A 15,665-nucleotide genomic window follows, 5' to 3' on the forward strand; every position below is an offset into this window, starting at 1 on the left:
GGAGTTCTGACAGCAGCACACTCCGTTGTCGGACACAAAGGTATTCTTTCTCTTTGTCAGAGGCAGGCTGTGGGCAGGAGGGGTAACTGGATGCTGTCGTTATGCTAGGGGCAGATCTAAGCTAGGGCTGGAGGGGGCATGGGCGAGCGGGCGGGCAGGCAGGCGGCGGGGGGCTCAGAGGCCGTTGCTGTTGCGGTGCGCGAGCGGTGGCTTGGACAATTCTACCACGGGGCCGCGGCTTTTCCCGATGACCTTGGGCGCCCGGCGGAGCAGCTTCTGCGCCTCGGTGAAGGCCTCAGTCAGCTCCTTCTTCCACTGGATGAACTCTGGGTCACTCTGCGCGGGAGTCAGGGGAGAGAGAAAGACAGGGTTCAGTACACAGCCGAGCCAATGAGGAGAGCGAGAGAGAGACGGAAGAGAGAGAAACACACACACACACACACACACAGAGCAGAGCCAGTGTATGAGAGGAAGGGAGATGAAAGGCTAACAAAAGGCACAGAGATATGACAGAAAGAGATGAAAGACAGGAAGAAGGGATGGGAGCAAAGGGCACAGATGGAACTACACAGAGCGCCTGATGGACGGACAGAGGGACAGAGTGGCTGTACCTCACACTGTAGGACGAACTGCTTCCCTCCCTTCATCTTCAGCAAAATGCATTTTTTGTCCTTGATCTGCGTTTCCTCCACCGTCGATATCTGCTCCATGGTCAGCAGGTTTTGCTGAGGGATGAGGGGAACCAGTCAGAAAGAGAAGACGACGCCCCCGACCAACAGTACGGGTGAGGACTCGGCCTGGGGATTCTGAGACGCGATACAGCTGCCATTCCAACTGCAGGCTGATGCCCACAACATGCCAGACATGGACACCTATGCTGCAGGTTACTGGCTGACTCCTTAATCCAGACCTTAAATCCAATAAAAACACCCAGTCATATGGTCTATAATGAAATATAACAATATATATATATATATATATATATATATATATATATATATATATATATATATATATATAATGTATAATAAATATAAATATTGGCAGACACCCAAAAAACAAAACCCACCACCATCACCTCAACCAACGTTCACAGGCCAGGCCTCACTCTGCATAGTGATATTTTACCATGCAAAGGATTCTGGGATAGACGTTTCCTGCCTCACACCAGGGCTGCTGTTTATCACCTTGTTTATGTCATTTTTGCTATTGCAGAAAGAAATGCAGCCTCATGCCATTCACATTCACAGGAGGCTGTCTTCCTGCTAGGCGTCTGCTGTGGTCATTTTCACAATTATTCAGGTGGGGGGGGAATAATGGTTGCTCTGGATCAGACTGACTCGCGGGTAGGTTGTTGCTCCGCATATTAATGGCAATTAGAGCAAAGATTTAAAAAAATATATATAAATTATCAAATAAAAATAAAGGTCACAGACAAAATCCCAAGTAAGTATAAACATCAGTGCTAATGAATATTTGTCAGCTGCCGCCTTGGCCTGAATGCCCTGGGGTCGGTAAGGCAGGTACGCAGTCTCTGCATGGGGAGTGCTGTTTGTGAAGAAACGCTGTCTCGGCCGTTACCTAGGAGACCGAACACAGCAACAAGCAGAACGTTGCTGCGGCAGACAGTACGGCACACTGACTGGGGTCGGGGGCTGAAAACGAGCGCTCTCTGGACCCCTTCTCACATTCCTGCCTGCTATTGGGCAGGTTTGAGGGACTGGGCCACCCAGCGCCACAGCGTAATATTCAGGGGGGGTTCACAGAACACTGGCTCGGGCAGGGGCAATAGGACAAGCAGCTTCTGGGAGAGAAAGCGACAGTGGGCCCAGGCCGCCATCCCAGGGTAACTCGGGTTCCTGTTCCTGTTCCTTCTGTGTGACCAGCACACTCTGAATCTGCTCCCTCTTCATAACCACAAGTAGCCCCGCAGTTGGGAATTACTGGCTGAAACAAAACTGGTGCCCTTCCAGAACGCAGCCTTCCCTGCTCTGCCAAAACAGTCGCTGGTGCTTCCCATCTGCAACTCACTTCATCTCCACCCTCCCAGACACTTGAATGGCACTGAAATCCGATTAGAGATTCTGCCAAACATAGTACAGACATGGCCATGGCTAGCGGCCAGGTATTTCATTCAGCGCCACAAGCTGCATGTTTCTGAAACGTTGAGCAAAGATCTAGTTCCCAGCCGCTAGCAGCTTTACCAAAGGAGTATGGTGGCCTAAGCTCCACCCCCCCCCCTCCCCCCCGCCTCCTACTGGTAGACTCACCCGCGATTCCCCTTCTCCCCTCCACTCCAGGCGGTTGGGGAAGAGGTAGAAGTAGCGCCGCTGCCATTGGGTCAGGAAGGGGTTCCCAAGCTTCAGCATGTATCCGTGCATGATGCAGTCCTTCCCCAGGGCGTAGTCTACACCCACACACACACACACCACACACACACACACACACACAGGTCATCAGTACCCGTTGTAGCACGACATGCTTGTTGCACAGAAGAGGTCAAACACACCTAGGCTACACACACAGAGAAGGCAAACACTGTAAGCACTGTACATACTAAGCACTGTACATTAGCTCAGCGCGGAACCTAAGCCTGCTCATGTTGTCAGAACGCGAGAGATGTGTCGCTCTGAGACGTGGCTGCCTCCCCAGTGGGCACCGACACCCCCCACTAGCCTTACCCTCCTCGTGGCCCTGCTGCTTGTTCTTGGCCCGCTTGCGGGTCTCGTTCTTGTCGGTGTCGCTGTTGACGGCATCGTACACTGTCTCGGCCACTTCTTGCTGCCAGCGTTCGGAGATCACTAGCGGGAAGTTCTTGTAGAGCTCCTGGTCACTTTCTAAGAGCTGAGTGGTGACAGAGTGTGTCATTGCGAGCGGGGAGAGGACACCAGCTCAGCACACTAGTCACCATCTTAACCATTAGCGACGGTTATGTAACAACACAGGAAGTTAGGGTACACTTCACAGAACTCTGTGTCATGCTGATAAAAGCTGACAGACCCGAATGGGTTTAACACACTGATCGGCAGGGCCACGGCGAAAACGAAATTAGAGGCAGAACGAGGGAGGGAAGGACGACGGGCAGATTGGGTGCAGAGCAGATGGATGGATGAGGGGAGGACATGAGGAAAGGGGACGAAATGAAGGAGGACCAGATGGACGAAACGTGAGAGGAGGAGATGAGCGAAGAGGGCAGATGGGACGAGTGAGCAGTAGATCAGTGGGTGAGAGAGGGCAGCGGGAGAGCGAGATGAGGGGGACAGCAAGCTGAAGAGGAAGGCAGAGGCGCCCTAACCTTGATGCCCTTGGTGTCTTCTTCGTCGAAGGAGCCAATGTCGAAAGCGTCTGCGGCATTGACCTCCCCCCTGGGGGGAATCAGGGGCGGGGAATACTGAGAAAACAACAGGCCGATGGTCAGTGGATGGGCATTGCCATGGTTACTGCGGCAAGAGGCCACAAAAAAACAAATTCCCACAGGGAAAAAGCAAGCTTAGGGAAATTCATGGCAACATGGAGGTGTGTGTGTGTGGAATTCTTCCAGCAGCGAGAACAAAAGCTTTTTTGTTGAATCAGCTTGAACGCAGGCCTCCATCGTTCACATTTTAAATATATTAGCAGATGCTTTCATCCAATTGTTGATTGCGAGAGCAGGGTCAGTCAGTCCCTGGGGCGACTGGGGTAAAGGGTCTTGCTCAGGGGGCCGAACGGTGAGTGATAAGCTCCCTGCTTCTTTGAGCTATTGGAAAGATTCAGATAAGCCACCTCAGGGGTGAAGTTCTGATCGACAGCAATGCCGTTGTGATTCAGTGTTCTGGGATCGCTATGGAGGAGCGGATGTCGAGGCTACAGGCGTGGTGAGGAACCTCATCTCTGCCGAGCGGCACCTGATATGGTGCGATCGAGGGTGTCGGATCGAATGGACAAACGAATGTACCAGCACAGGGTCCTCCGTACGAGGAGAAATGCAAGCTGACCGCCAAACAATGCAGCTACTTATTGCTGGGTTCAAGCTGCAACCTGGGACAAAGACCAGGCATCTTACCTTCTGGAGATAGACCTGCTGCCAGTCAATGCCTTTGAAGAAAACATGCTCCTTCACCTCTGAGGCCCTGTGAGCAGAAGAGAATTCCCCATCGTTTCACTCTCGAAACCATAATTTCATACCCCCTTCATATATGACCTTTCAAAGGTGCAATTCTGCGTCTGACCACCAGGTGACTGGAGAGCTGAAACATGTGACCCATCCCAGAATGCCTCCCTCAAAAAGCCTATTCCTGCTTTCAAAACAGCAGCCATGAAGGGGATACGAACTCAGCTCTTGCTCCACACATCCATCTCTGTTTGCAACTTCAAACATACGGCAAAGGCAAAAAAAAAAACAAAAAACGCAGCACTTTACTGCACTGTTAAGCTTTGCTTCATCAGACCACAACTGACCTCTCTGAAAACAAATAGAATCTTACTACTTTACAAAACAGCCAAGAAGGTCACTTCTGGATGGACAGACGCCTTAGAAGCAACAGCCAATGGGAGTGCCATTTTCTACTTCTTTCTGCATGCAAAAGGGAAGTTACTCAAAGTATCAGGTAGTTGGAAGTGGGGGAGGGACACACCAGGATATGAAGGATCAAAACCTTCCCCGTCTGCCCAGCCGGCTGCCGAAGCGAGCCGAGGAGACCACGTCTGGTGTGAGGGACGAGGTGCCGAGGCCACAGCTTGTGAATAAACCCTCCCACGCTGCCATGGTGCAAACGAGTGCAAGACGGGCATGAGCCAAGACAGATGGGCCGCTTCTCATTTTCTACATAACATCGCGCATGGAAATGCTGGACTGCGTGTGGCCCACGGGGACAGGAGCCTGCGGAGGGCTTGGCAGAGGAATATCAGCGTGGGGTTATAGGAGTAAACTGGTGTGTAGAAAAGGCTGTGACCACAAGAGACCAGCATGAGACATGAAGCCGCGATGGATGCGTGATGTACGGCCCCGTTATACACCTGCACCGGGAAACAAGTGAGGAAGATGCTAATGATCTATGAACAGGTGCTGGAACCTTCTGCAGGTATCTGGAAATGTATTAAAAAGAGCAGGCGAACTGGTGCAGACATCGGGGAATGCGAGCATCAGGTTTAGAGGGAACATCAGGGCCAGTGGGCATCGCGGGACTGCTAGGTGGCGCCAGGCTCTCACCCTCTCCCCTGGCATCCCAGCCGCTTGGCCACGTCCCTCTGCAGCAGCCCCTCCAGCAGCGACTTCAGCTCCGGTGAGAAGGAGTCCGGCAGCTCCACGTTCTGCAAGAGCGGGAGTCCAAGCAGGGAATCAGTGCCCCACCCAACAGCCCGTGCCATAAAGATCAACAGCGCCGGGGAGCAGCTAATAAGACAGAACCGAGGCGTGTTGGAGCGCTGCGGCGTGAGGCGACTCCCCGACGGGGCTGACGGCCCCACGCCCTCTGCACACGGATCCGGTGCTGCTCTCTCAAAGGGCTCTGCGTCATTAGCTACGGCTCATTGCTTATGGTCTGTGTAGGAAGTGCTCAGTGTTTCAGACTGATCTGCAGGATGGGGGGGGGGGTCTGCGATGGCTATAATCGAATATTCAATATAACTGCCTCACTGTAATCTCCTTTATTACAAAGGATGCTTCTTAGCCTGCATTGCGAAGACATAATCATATAAGAGAAGAAGCAGAGGAATCAGATGTTGCTTCAGAGGCAGATCCTGTGTTTCTTGGAGCTCAGAACTACATCCGCGATGAGCCAGGAAAAAAAATTAATTACGCTCAGGGAGGAGGGGGATCGAAGACCGCAATTTTCAGGAGAGCTGTTTAAATCAATTCTATATGAACTAAACTGGCTGTAATTGAAAGCCTCATCTATCAAACGCTGCACAGAAAGATGAGCTTTTGTTTTTATATAAACATGGCGTTTCAGACTGGGACAAAGCGTTTAACATAATTACGCTGACCTACTTCCTGTGTATACTCCTATCGTACTCTCAGCATGACCGTTCTTTTTCAGGCGAGCTCTGCAATTCGAAAATCACTCTGATAGCACTTCTTAACCCCTAAGATTACTATACAAAAACAATTTGGTCTTGGGGACACAGGTCCTGCGACAGTTTAGATTTAAAGAAGTTGAATGTGCAGCTGATTTCCAGTTATAGCTTTTAAAAGGTCAGTCTCAGGGGCTTAAGTGACCACCCACACACACACACACACACACACACACACACACACACACACACACACACACACACACACACACACACACACACACACACACACACACACACACACACACACACACACACACACGTTTCCCATGTGCTCTCTATGAATTCTGCTCTATGGTGCCAGAATCATAGAGGCCGCTTCACACTGCCCTCCTTCTGCTGTAACTTAAAGCAGAATTCAGGTAAAGATCTGCAAACGACTGACAGTCCTGGCTGTCTGCCTGCCCTGTGGCTGCTTTGCCATCCTGACTACAATAAGTGGTTGGAAGATGTATGTATGTATGTATGTATGTATGTATGTATGGATGTATGGATGTATGGATGTATGTATGGATGTATGGAGGAAAAACAAGAACTGACAGGAGCTGGGATTTAGCCTGGAAACTTACCATGGTGAGGGTCATGCGGTCAATCTCGTGTTTGTCTTTGGTCTTGTGCTGCCGGAATGGACTGTGCCTACAGAGTGGTGCGGCGCCGAGGTCCATGCCGAACACCGAAGGAGTGCAGGAGGCGGAGGGGACAGACGAGAGAGACAAGGAGGAGATGAGATGCTCATCCTGTGGACAGCGGCAGCCTTGCGAGGTCACAAGCACCGTTGTTTTCACCTGACTTTAGTGTGTCATTTAAAAAGCTAAAAAAGGCCTGGTGATGAAGGGCGCACTTCCTGTGCCCGAGTGACCCTGCTGGGCAGCCTGTGCGGGGCAGCCTGTGCTGGGCAGCCTGTGCGGGGCAGCCTGTGCTGGGCAGCCTGTGCGGGGCAGCCTGTGCTGGGCAGCCTGTGCGGGGCTGTGCAGCAGGCCTGTCTGCACATGCTGACCCCTGCCCTCGCCCACTTTGAAGTGTCTAAACACACAGAATCCTCAATAGAGCCGACGCCCCCCAGCCAGCCCCACAGTATCTGACCTGCATTGCCCAGTTCCCCTTTCAACCCCCCCCCCACCAGCTACCATCCTCTGAAGCCTGTGAGGTGATCAGGCCCCCCCATTCTGGGATCGGGCCTCTGACATTTAAACTTTACCCTTTACATCAAAGGACAGGGTGCAAAGGACAAACAGATAGACAAACACACACACACACACACACACACACACACACACACACACACACACACAGCTCACCCTCTCAGCAGCTTGAACAGCATGCAGCCCAAGGAGAACCAGTCGGCACTGCTGTCGTAAGCTGTCCCTTTCTGCAGGACCTCTGGTGCCATGTACCCGTGAGTTCCCCTGTGGGGAAAAGACAGAAACCCCCCCCAGACGGGCGTGAGCAGCCGACTCGCACAGACAGCCACTGCGCACAAATTCCTGCTTGGAAAGGGAACAGCAGCACAACATGGTTGCCATGGTTACAGACGGGGGGGGTGGGGGTGGACAAGTGAGGATACTCACACACTGGCGTGGGGCTTCTTCTTAGAGAAGTCACAGGCAAGGCCCAGGTCAGAAATTCGCACGTGGCCATGTTCATCCAGGAGGATGTTGGCGGGCTGTGTATGGAGGGGGGCAGAACAGGATCAGAATGACACAACCCGACCAAACCAGAGCGCTCCGACCAGGCGCCAGCAGGCATTCCGAGCAGACACCAGGAGTGATGCCCCCCCAACCACCACCCCACCCTCCTCTCCAATAAGGATGGGAAAAACCTCGTGGCCCTCAGCCCACCCCCTAAGGATGTAGGGGACGCCCATCAGCCAGCCTCAGCCCACCCCCTAAGGACGTAGGGGACGCCCAACACCCAGCCAGGTTTCACCATGGGGCCATGGGGTACGCTTGCCGGAGCCTGTTACCGGGGAGACTTTACTTACCCGGCCTTGCACACGCCCAATAAAACCTGGCGTGTTAAGCAAACTCTTCCTGAGCAAGCAGAGACACCTCCTGCTACATGTGGTGTGTTTGCAATGACTGGCATGTTACACACATTATACATCTGAATGGCTTTTTGATACGTGGGGTTACATACCAAGTTCCACTGTACTTTGCTGCACATAAAGGTGATAAACCCCCTACCGGAAAGCGGGTGGCACTGTGCCCACCCCTTCCTGGCCTCCCCTTTGTTCTGAGCCCCAGTTAATTTCTCCCCACTTTCACGCTTCGCTGTCTCCGGTGGGGGCCTGGAATCGGCACCAGTCATTGCCACAGCCCCGAATTAGCATCATCTGCTAACCGAATCTGTGCATTTCCCCAGGGGATGGGGGGCTCAGACAGGGTGTGTAGGTAACACAGACAGACGGGCTGACCCCGAGAGGTACTCCAGAACCGCAGCCAAGCTGTCTGCCACGAGAACGGCTTGCGGACAAACAGCACATGAAGTCAGGGAGATGACGACTGGATGGTCCGATAAGAGAAGCTGCCAGGTGTTAAAAATCCTTCCCTCAACCAAAAAAATAAAAACACCAAATAAAACAAATAAACCACAGTGGCTCCTTTCCTGACTGGGCGATAGTACGGTCATGAGCATATTCCAGAAATCGGCATTTCATCACCACCACTGGACTCTTTTCCAGGAACTAGACACCATCTTCACCTTGTTCTAAATAACCTGCTCCCAAATACTCTCAATTTTTGGAGGTCTACCAAAGTACGCTATACAGACAAACACCATAAATGAAAAGCATTCGATGTTAGCCTTTGCATCAAGTCAGGCTATAAGCTAGGCTGAACCAATCCGAAAACTTGTCATCTTAAATTGCAGACAGTATACAGCCACGGGCTCACGGGCATCTTATCCGGGCCTTTGAAATGGCTTAATATTGTGGGCTGTAGTAGAGGGATGAGACCCGGCTTGCATCTCTTGCCTTGAGGTCCCTGTAGACGACAAAGCGGTTGTGCATGTGCTCCAGGCCCAGGATGATCTCGGCGGCATAGAAACGCATCTCCTTCTCGCTGAAGACGCCATGCTGGGACAGGTGATAGTGCAAGTCGCCACCTGGGCAGGGGGAGGGGCCGAGGCGATGGGAGCAGGGATGGTCCGGGAGTCGCAGATGAAAGGGAGAGAGAGGAAACAAAAAAATAAATAATAAAAAAAAATCAATATTTATCACGAAGGGTGGCTGGTGGCCCTAAAGCCCATCCTACAATGTTCAGGCAAAATAACCTTTAAATGATCACGTGAGAGGAGTTAAAATAAATAAATAAATAAATAACCTTATGAATAGAATAAGCAGTACAAAGGCAGGATAGGTGGAATAGCTGGGGATTAGTTTTATCCGAGCACATAGTAACCCAAGCAATCACTTAACCCAAAATATCTTCTAAGCCTCAAGTAAAGCAGTAAAGCGTGTTTCAATAAAGGGTTGAGCAGCAGGCTAGTTCAGCACGGCCAGCCTGTTAAGGGATGTTCCCAGACACACGCGAAGCTCTCTTACGCAACAGCTGTTTTCTAAGGGAAAGACCTCTGTACGGTAACCTGGAAACCCATTTAGTCGTAATACAATTAATAGCATCAACTGTATTTATAACACAGAAGTATTAAAAAAAAATAATAAAAAATAAAGAGTCTGCGACATGCGGCGGCGTTCAGGCAGGCTGAGGCCTCCTACTGGCAATAAATGATGGACCGGGCGATTTCGGCTTGGGGCATGTTGCTATGGCGATGGATGAGTGTCTGGGGGCTGTTTATGCTGGGGGCCCTTTGAGAAAGGCGCACCACATGGCAGGGCAGTTAGCAGCTCCATGGGGGCAGCCCCTCTGTGTAAAGACCGCCCAAGCGTATACAGCTAAGGGGAGCGGCCGAACGCTAAGGGGAGAGGCCGAACGCTAAGGGGAGAGGCCGAACGCCAAGGGGAGAGGCCGAACGCCAAGGGGAGAGGCCGAACGCCAAGGGGAGAGGCCGAACGCCAAGGGGAGAGGCCAAACGCCAAGGGGAGAGGCCAAACGCCAAGGGGAGAGGCCAAACGCTAAGGGGAGAGGCCAAACGCTAAGGGGAGAGGCCGAACGCTAAGGGGAGAGGCCGAACGCTAAGGGGAGAGGCCGAACGCTAAGGGGAGAGGCCGAACGCTAAGGGGAGAGGCCGAACGCTAAGGGGAGAGGCCAAACGCCAAGGGGAGAGGCCGAACGCCAAGGGGAGAGGCCAAACGCCAAGGGGAGAGGCCAAACGCCAAGGGGAGAGGCCAAACGCCAAGGGGAGAGGCCAAACGCTAAGGGGAGAGGCCAAACGCTAAGGGGAGAGGCCAAACGCTAAGGGGAGAGGCCAAACGCTAAGGGGAGAGGCCAAACGCTAAGGGGAGAGGCCAAACGCTAAGGGGAGAGGCCAAACGCTAAGGGGAGAGGCCAAACGCCAAGGGGAGAGGCCAAACGCTAAGGGGAGAGGCCAAACGCTAAGGGGAGAGGCCAAACGCTAAGGGGAGAGGCCAAACGCCAAGGGGAGAGGCCAAACGCTAAGGGGAGAGGCCAAACGCTAAGGGGAGAGGCCGAACGCCAAGGGGAGAGGCCGAGCAGGGAGACTAAAAGCCTTGTGCGGACTCTTACCGTTCATCAAGTCCAAGATAAAGCAAAGCTTGTCAGGAGTGTGGAAGGCATATGTCATACACACGATGAAGGGGCAATCCTGCAGGGGACAGTAGAGAGTCCCACTCAGAAATGAACATGCATGTGTCCATCAACCGCGATTCGATCGTAAGGACTACAGATCCGAGGTCAGCCGTGATGAAACGCCCATCAGGAGGCCAAACAAATCAAAGCGATCACAGAAACACTACCACAAGCCATCAATTCTTTTTCCAAATGAAAGAAAAAAAAACTATTATTGATAAAGTTGTGCGTAGATATGCAAAACATGTACCTGATAAGGACAAATGAGTGCGGCGCGGCGTTTAATGGGTGAGAAGGCCCTGATCAAACACGCACATGCACACGTCTAGCACGTGAGAGAATGCAGCAGGTGTGGACACTGACCCCAGTGCTGACGAGCGACAGCATGATCCTCTCATTAAGCGCCAGAGTCTCGCCCTGCTTCATCTTTATCCTCTTCTTGTCCAGACACTTCATCGCGTACCTGGGGAGACGCACCACACACAGATTGCCGTCATGGCTTTGGAGAAACACGATCGGGTTGTTTCCGGACAAAGCCACATATCCCCGACGGCAGAAGCCCAAAGCTCACATCTTTCCCGTGTCTGCCTTCCGGCAGCCATAGACCTCGCCGAAGCCGCCCCTGCCAATGATCCGGTGGACGCTGAAGTCATTCATCGTCAGCTGTGAACGACCAGGAAAAATGGTTTAATCACTAGTGACTGAGAAGGCAAAGAATGTGGATCCATCAAGGATACGTGCCAACCCAAGGACATCTGCATGCACAGTATGAGCCAAAGGTAACATGCTCATGGACTCAGACATCTTCCTGCATGCTGTGAGGCTGCAGACATACCCAGACCTCACAGCCAAAGCACGGGGTGGCACTGGTACAATGTCACAGGTGTAAACATTCAAAAACTCTCTCCTCACATGGAAACTTCCTCCTTTCAAAAACAGACTCACATGAATGTTGAGCTCGACATTCTTCCACTGGCAGAAGCGAGTGAACTTGTCACTGGGGAGGGAGAGACAAAAGGGTGTTATCGATCGCTCCCAAGGCATAGGCCAGTGCAGAAGACACTCGATGACCTCCGCAGACAGATAAACAGAGAAGCACGACGAGTAATCCGATGGCCCAAAGAAGAGGGTGGGAGTGGGGGGTGGATAGATGAGACAAGAGTGAACGATGAATTGGACAAAGACTCGCACCACCAATTCTCAAGACAGTGAAAAAGGGCAACACGCTCAGAGTGAAGGTCGTCCTAATCAGACTGTGGGCTCACCTTTCAATGAATTTCAGAAAGATCTTGCCCCGCAGACTATCACAGATCTCCACAATGTAGGGCTGGCAGAAACACAGATAAGAGGGGAGAAGTCAAAATATCACTAAGAAACAATAATCCAGTCCACTTTCATCTATCAGCCTTTCCCGGACCCTGAGTGGCTAATGCCAACTGCTGAAGGTGACCAAATGTTAAGAAATTAAAATGCTGTGTTGATGGGGAGGCCTTACCTGGAAGAGGCTAGGAGGCACCTGCTTCTTGGCCAGGTGAGACTGAACGTGGTCCACTGCCGTCTTGGAAAAGGGCTGCATGGGACAGACGCATACACAGGCAGCTGTCAGGCAGGCCCTGCACCAGGGGCACAAGGCTCCGACCCACAGGAGGGGAGGCTAATCTCTCCTGAGCTGTTTCCGCTAGCATGAGCATCCTGACATTAGAATAAGGCCCGGTCTGACAGACGGGATCCATCGAGCCCATTCCCTGCCGAGTTGCCAAAACCCAGAACATCTATGCATATGCACAAAAGATTTTACGAGAACAAACTGTTTCATTCTTCACGCACTGCCACGTAGGGCAGGGCGTCTTCTCTGAGGGATCCTCACCTTGCCAGAACCCCAAATCGCAGAAGCATTCCAGTCCGCATAGCAGATTATCAGCCTTTCCCAATGGAAAGCCCTTTTACAAATTTCCACAGTATATTTCCTGACATAATGCAGATTATAAGACCTCCCTTTAGGGATCTGAAGCCTTAAACTTTTTCTGGGAAATGTTTGGGTTTTTCAGCATCAGCAATACTGATATCTGGTAGCCATTAGATGCTGCCAGGCGTACGAAGGTGGCGCGGCACTTAAACCATTACGGTGAGGATGATGCCTATTTGCTTACTCACAGGTCGCTTTAACGACTGCAGTCATCCAACACATAGGCAGGTGCACAACTACGGATCTGCCTTTATCAAACGGCTGTTTGACATTAAGTATGCCGCCCTGCTGGCCGGGAGGAGTTAAGCCTGCCGGAGTAATTGTTCTGTTCAAAGTAAGAAGCACAACCTAATCACAACTGTATCAAAGGAGCAGCCAGACAGTCAGTGGTGCCTGGCCTTCTCTCAGATGCGGTAATATTGCCATTCAGACAGCCTCATCAGCTCTAATCTGTCCACAGAGTGACGGTAAATCCGAGCCTCGACTGCTCCCCACATTACTGCAATCTCCTGCTCGCCAGCAACAAAATGAATGCCAGCCCCCAAGAGGGCGTCCATCTTAAAATGCAAGTTACATTCATGTGCCACAGCATTTCTGTTGCCAAAAATGTCACAGAAGACATTCCCCTTTTGGTCAAAAAGAAACATCTTTTGGTAGCTGAATCTTTTCGCTGATTATCTATAAACAAGAAACCTTTCGGGGGGAAAGGAGCAGGTTTGGCGGGGGTCTGCTTTATGCCCCCCCCCACACCTTGCTCACTGAAAGCAGACTGGGCAGCAAAGAGCCCAAATCCTTAACCGTGGGCTGCAAGCAGTCATTATCTGTGGATGGGCAAACACAGCCACTGCAGGTATGGGTAACAGGGTAACAGACGATGCAACCAGTCTGGCTGCCAGTGTCTGTCTGCACAAATGATACAGGCTTAATACACACAAATATAACTTTTTATTTTAAATCGAGTTCACAGGAAGATGTTATTAACATGCTACATTGTATGTAGTTCCTCAAAGACATATTCTATCTCCAAACACAAGCAGTGTTTCACCTGAATTAGAGTGTGCAATGGGAGTCTATGGGGTGTAGATCATAAGGGAAATAACTAGTGGAAGCATAACACAGAAGAGCTTATTACTTTGCAAAGGAGCAGTTGAGTACATATTAGCATTTTTGGAAACCACACAATTAAAACATGCTAAAGGCTACAGAAACAGCACAGCGTAACCATCTCTCTGTTTACTCCCTTCCCACGTCCCACTCGTTTGGAGCCTGTTTATTAATTACATTTATACATTACTGTCAGAATTTTTTTAAATATTACTACAGAGGCGTAGGTGCATCAGGCCGAAAAGACCAGGTGTCTGCAGTGACCTGGCACATCTCAAAACGTTAGCAGGAAACAAAGATCAGTCCTTCTCAAAGAGAAACCCTAGACAATGAAACCATACCAATGAAAATTTGTAAACTGGTGAAATAAATACACCCCCAACCCAGATACCCGATTCCCTTGGAGTGAATTCAGAATCTCAATCTGGTTGGCATGTCTGGGGGGGGGGGGGGGGGGGGGGGGGGGGGGGTCGCTCTAGATCAGGACCTTCTGCTAAGGAGACAAGTAAAGGCTGTGTGTGTGTGTGTGTGTGTGTGTGTGTGTGTGTGTGTGCGTGCTGAGGGGGAGGCCCTTACGTGAGAGCAGGATAGCAGCTCCTTCATTATATAGGTGTCATAGATCTGTCGGCTACGGCAGAGTCGATCCTCTTCGGAGTCCAACTTCTCGTACTCCTTGATCTGCAACACGCATATGGGACTACTGTAATACACGAGCTTATCAGCGCAGGCCTGCATGTGGCCCTTAATCTAACATGCAGCACTGAGGTCAACGCAGCCCCGGGGTTGGCTCCCGTTTAATCTCGACCAAGAACGAAGCAAGCTGGATTGAACTGCTGCTACCTCATTTAAGCAAAGGGCATCTCTGGGTCACTTTCAGGTTTATATGGTCAGCAGTAGCAAACAAATTATGTAATGCTCAAAAATATTATACAGTAATTAAAAATTAAGTCTGAGCAACTGTATTATAATGAGGGTTTACCCAATATTTGCAAATCGAAAGATTTTTTTTTTTAAAGGAAGCGTAATTTGGGTCTTGTGTGGATTTTATTATTTTATTTTTTTAAGCACAGCCCCCTCCCCCCGGGGCCTTAACACAGAAACACAGATGCACCGTTAAAGCAGCACCCTGGAAAAAAGGTAGAAGAGGAATTCTGACTGGAGATCTATGCAAAAGGGCCGGTTTGACAAGCCAGTGCCATTCCAGATGTACTGCAATACCCCGAGAAGAAGCCCCCTATAGAATTTAACTGGAACAGCTCCCGGGAAGTACTTTCCTTCGGCTGACAAGTACTTGTCCTTGACATGGCTACTTGCTGCACAGTAGGCCATAATTCACAAAGACAGTGACTAAGATTAGGTTATAAAATATCAGATGTTAAAAGTGGACAGCACTTGCATTAATACAACTTGGTGAGACATCCTTGTCAGGTACGTCCCTCACATTGGATCCATTCATCAGCAAACTGCCTGGCGAACAAACATCTCAAAAGTTCTGTATCCTTCTCTCCACACTGCACTGGGCAGCCTTTTCCCCACCCCAAAATACAACACCTGCTTGCAACTCTCAATCTTAAATGTTCTAGGACCCATTTGCCCATTCAGCAAGCATGTTTGGCAGCTGGGACCTCCTACCTCTTCATAGAATTTGAGTTGTGGGACTGCCTCATCGATCTCATTCATACAGAAATCTTTGAATAACAGGAACCCTGGAAGAAAAAGAGAAGGAAAACATTTTAAAGGCATGATTTACACCTGAGAATTCCAATAGTTCCCAAAAGGATCATCATGTTTCTTCGGAATGTTCCTGGATTTTCGAATAGAACTATAAGGGACAAGAG

General features: G+C 50.8%; 1 protein-coding gene across 1 annotated transcript in view; it reads right to left on the reverse strand.

Moving 5' to 3' along the window:
• The window catches only part of grk3 (G protein-coupled receptor kinase 3), a 43,010-nt gene continuing 27,345 nt past the window's right edge, over positions 1–15,665 (reverse strand). The window contains exons 3-21 of the mRNA XM_049019759.1: positions 15,460–15,533; positions 14,404–14,505; positions 12,253–12,327; positions 12,023–12,084; positions 11,703–11,754; positions 11,329–11,420; positions 11,121–11,220; positions 10,695–10,773; positions 9,023–9,153; positions 7,620–7,714; positions 7,350–7,457; positions 6,621–6,687; positions 5,189–5,289; positions 4,043–4,109; positions 3,296–3,391; positions 2,682–2,844; positions 2,271–2,407; positions 612–725; positions 1–336 (exon numbers count right to left, since the gene is read on the reverse strand). Coding sequence (XP_048875716.1) covers positions 175–336; positions 612–725; positions 2,271–2,407; positions 2,682–2,844; positions 3,296–3,391; positions 4,043–4,109; positions 5,189–5,289; positions 6,621–6,687; positions 7,350–7,457; positions 7,620–7,714; positions 9,023–9,153; positions 10,695–10,773; positions 11,121–11,220; positions 11,329–11,420; positions 11,703–11,754; positions 12,023–12,084; positions 12,253–12,327; positions 14,404–14,505; positions 15,460–15,533 — 1,877 coding nt within the window. The 3' untranslated portion in view covers positions 1–174. The remainder of the gene's footprint in view (positions 337–611; positions 726–2,270; positions 2,408–2,681; positions 2,845–3,295; positions 3,392–4,042; positions 4,110–5,188; positions 5,290–6,620; positions 6,688–7,349; positions 7,458–7,619; positions 7,715–9,022; positions 9,154–10,694; positions 10,774–11,120; positions 11,221–11,328; positions 11,421–11,702; positions 11,755–12,022; positions 12,085–12,252; positions 12,328–14,403; positions 14,506–15,459; positions 15,534–15,665) is intronic.

The sequence above is a fragment of the Brienomyrus brachyistius genome, chromosome 7, assembly GCF_023856365.1.
Source record: "Brienomyrus brachyistius isolate T26 chromosome 7, BBRACH_0.4, whole genome shotgun sequence".
Classification (NCBI taxonomy): Eukaryota; Metazoa; Chordata; class Actinopteri; order Osteoglossiformes; family Mormyridae; genus Brienomyrus; species Brienomyrus brachyistius.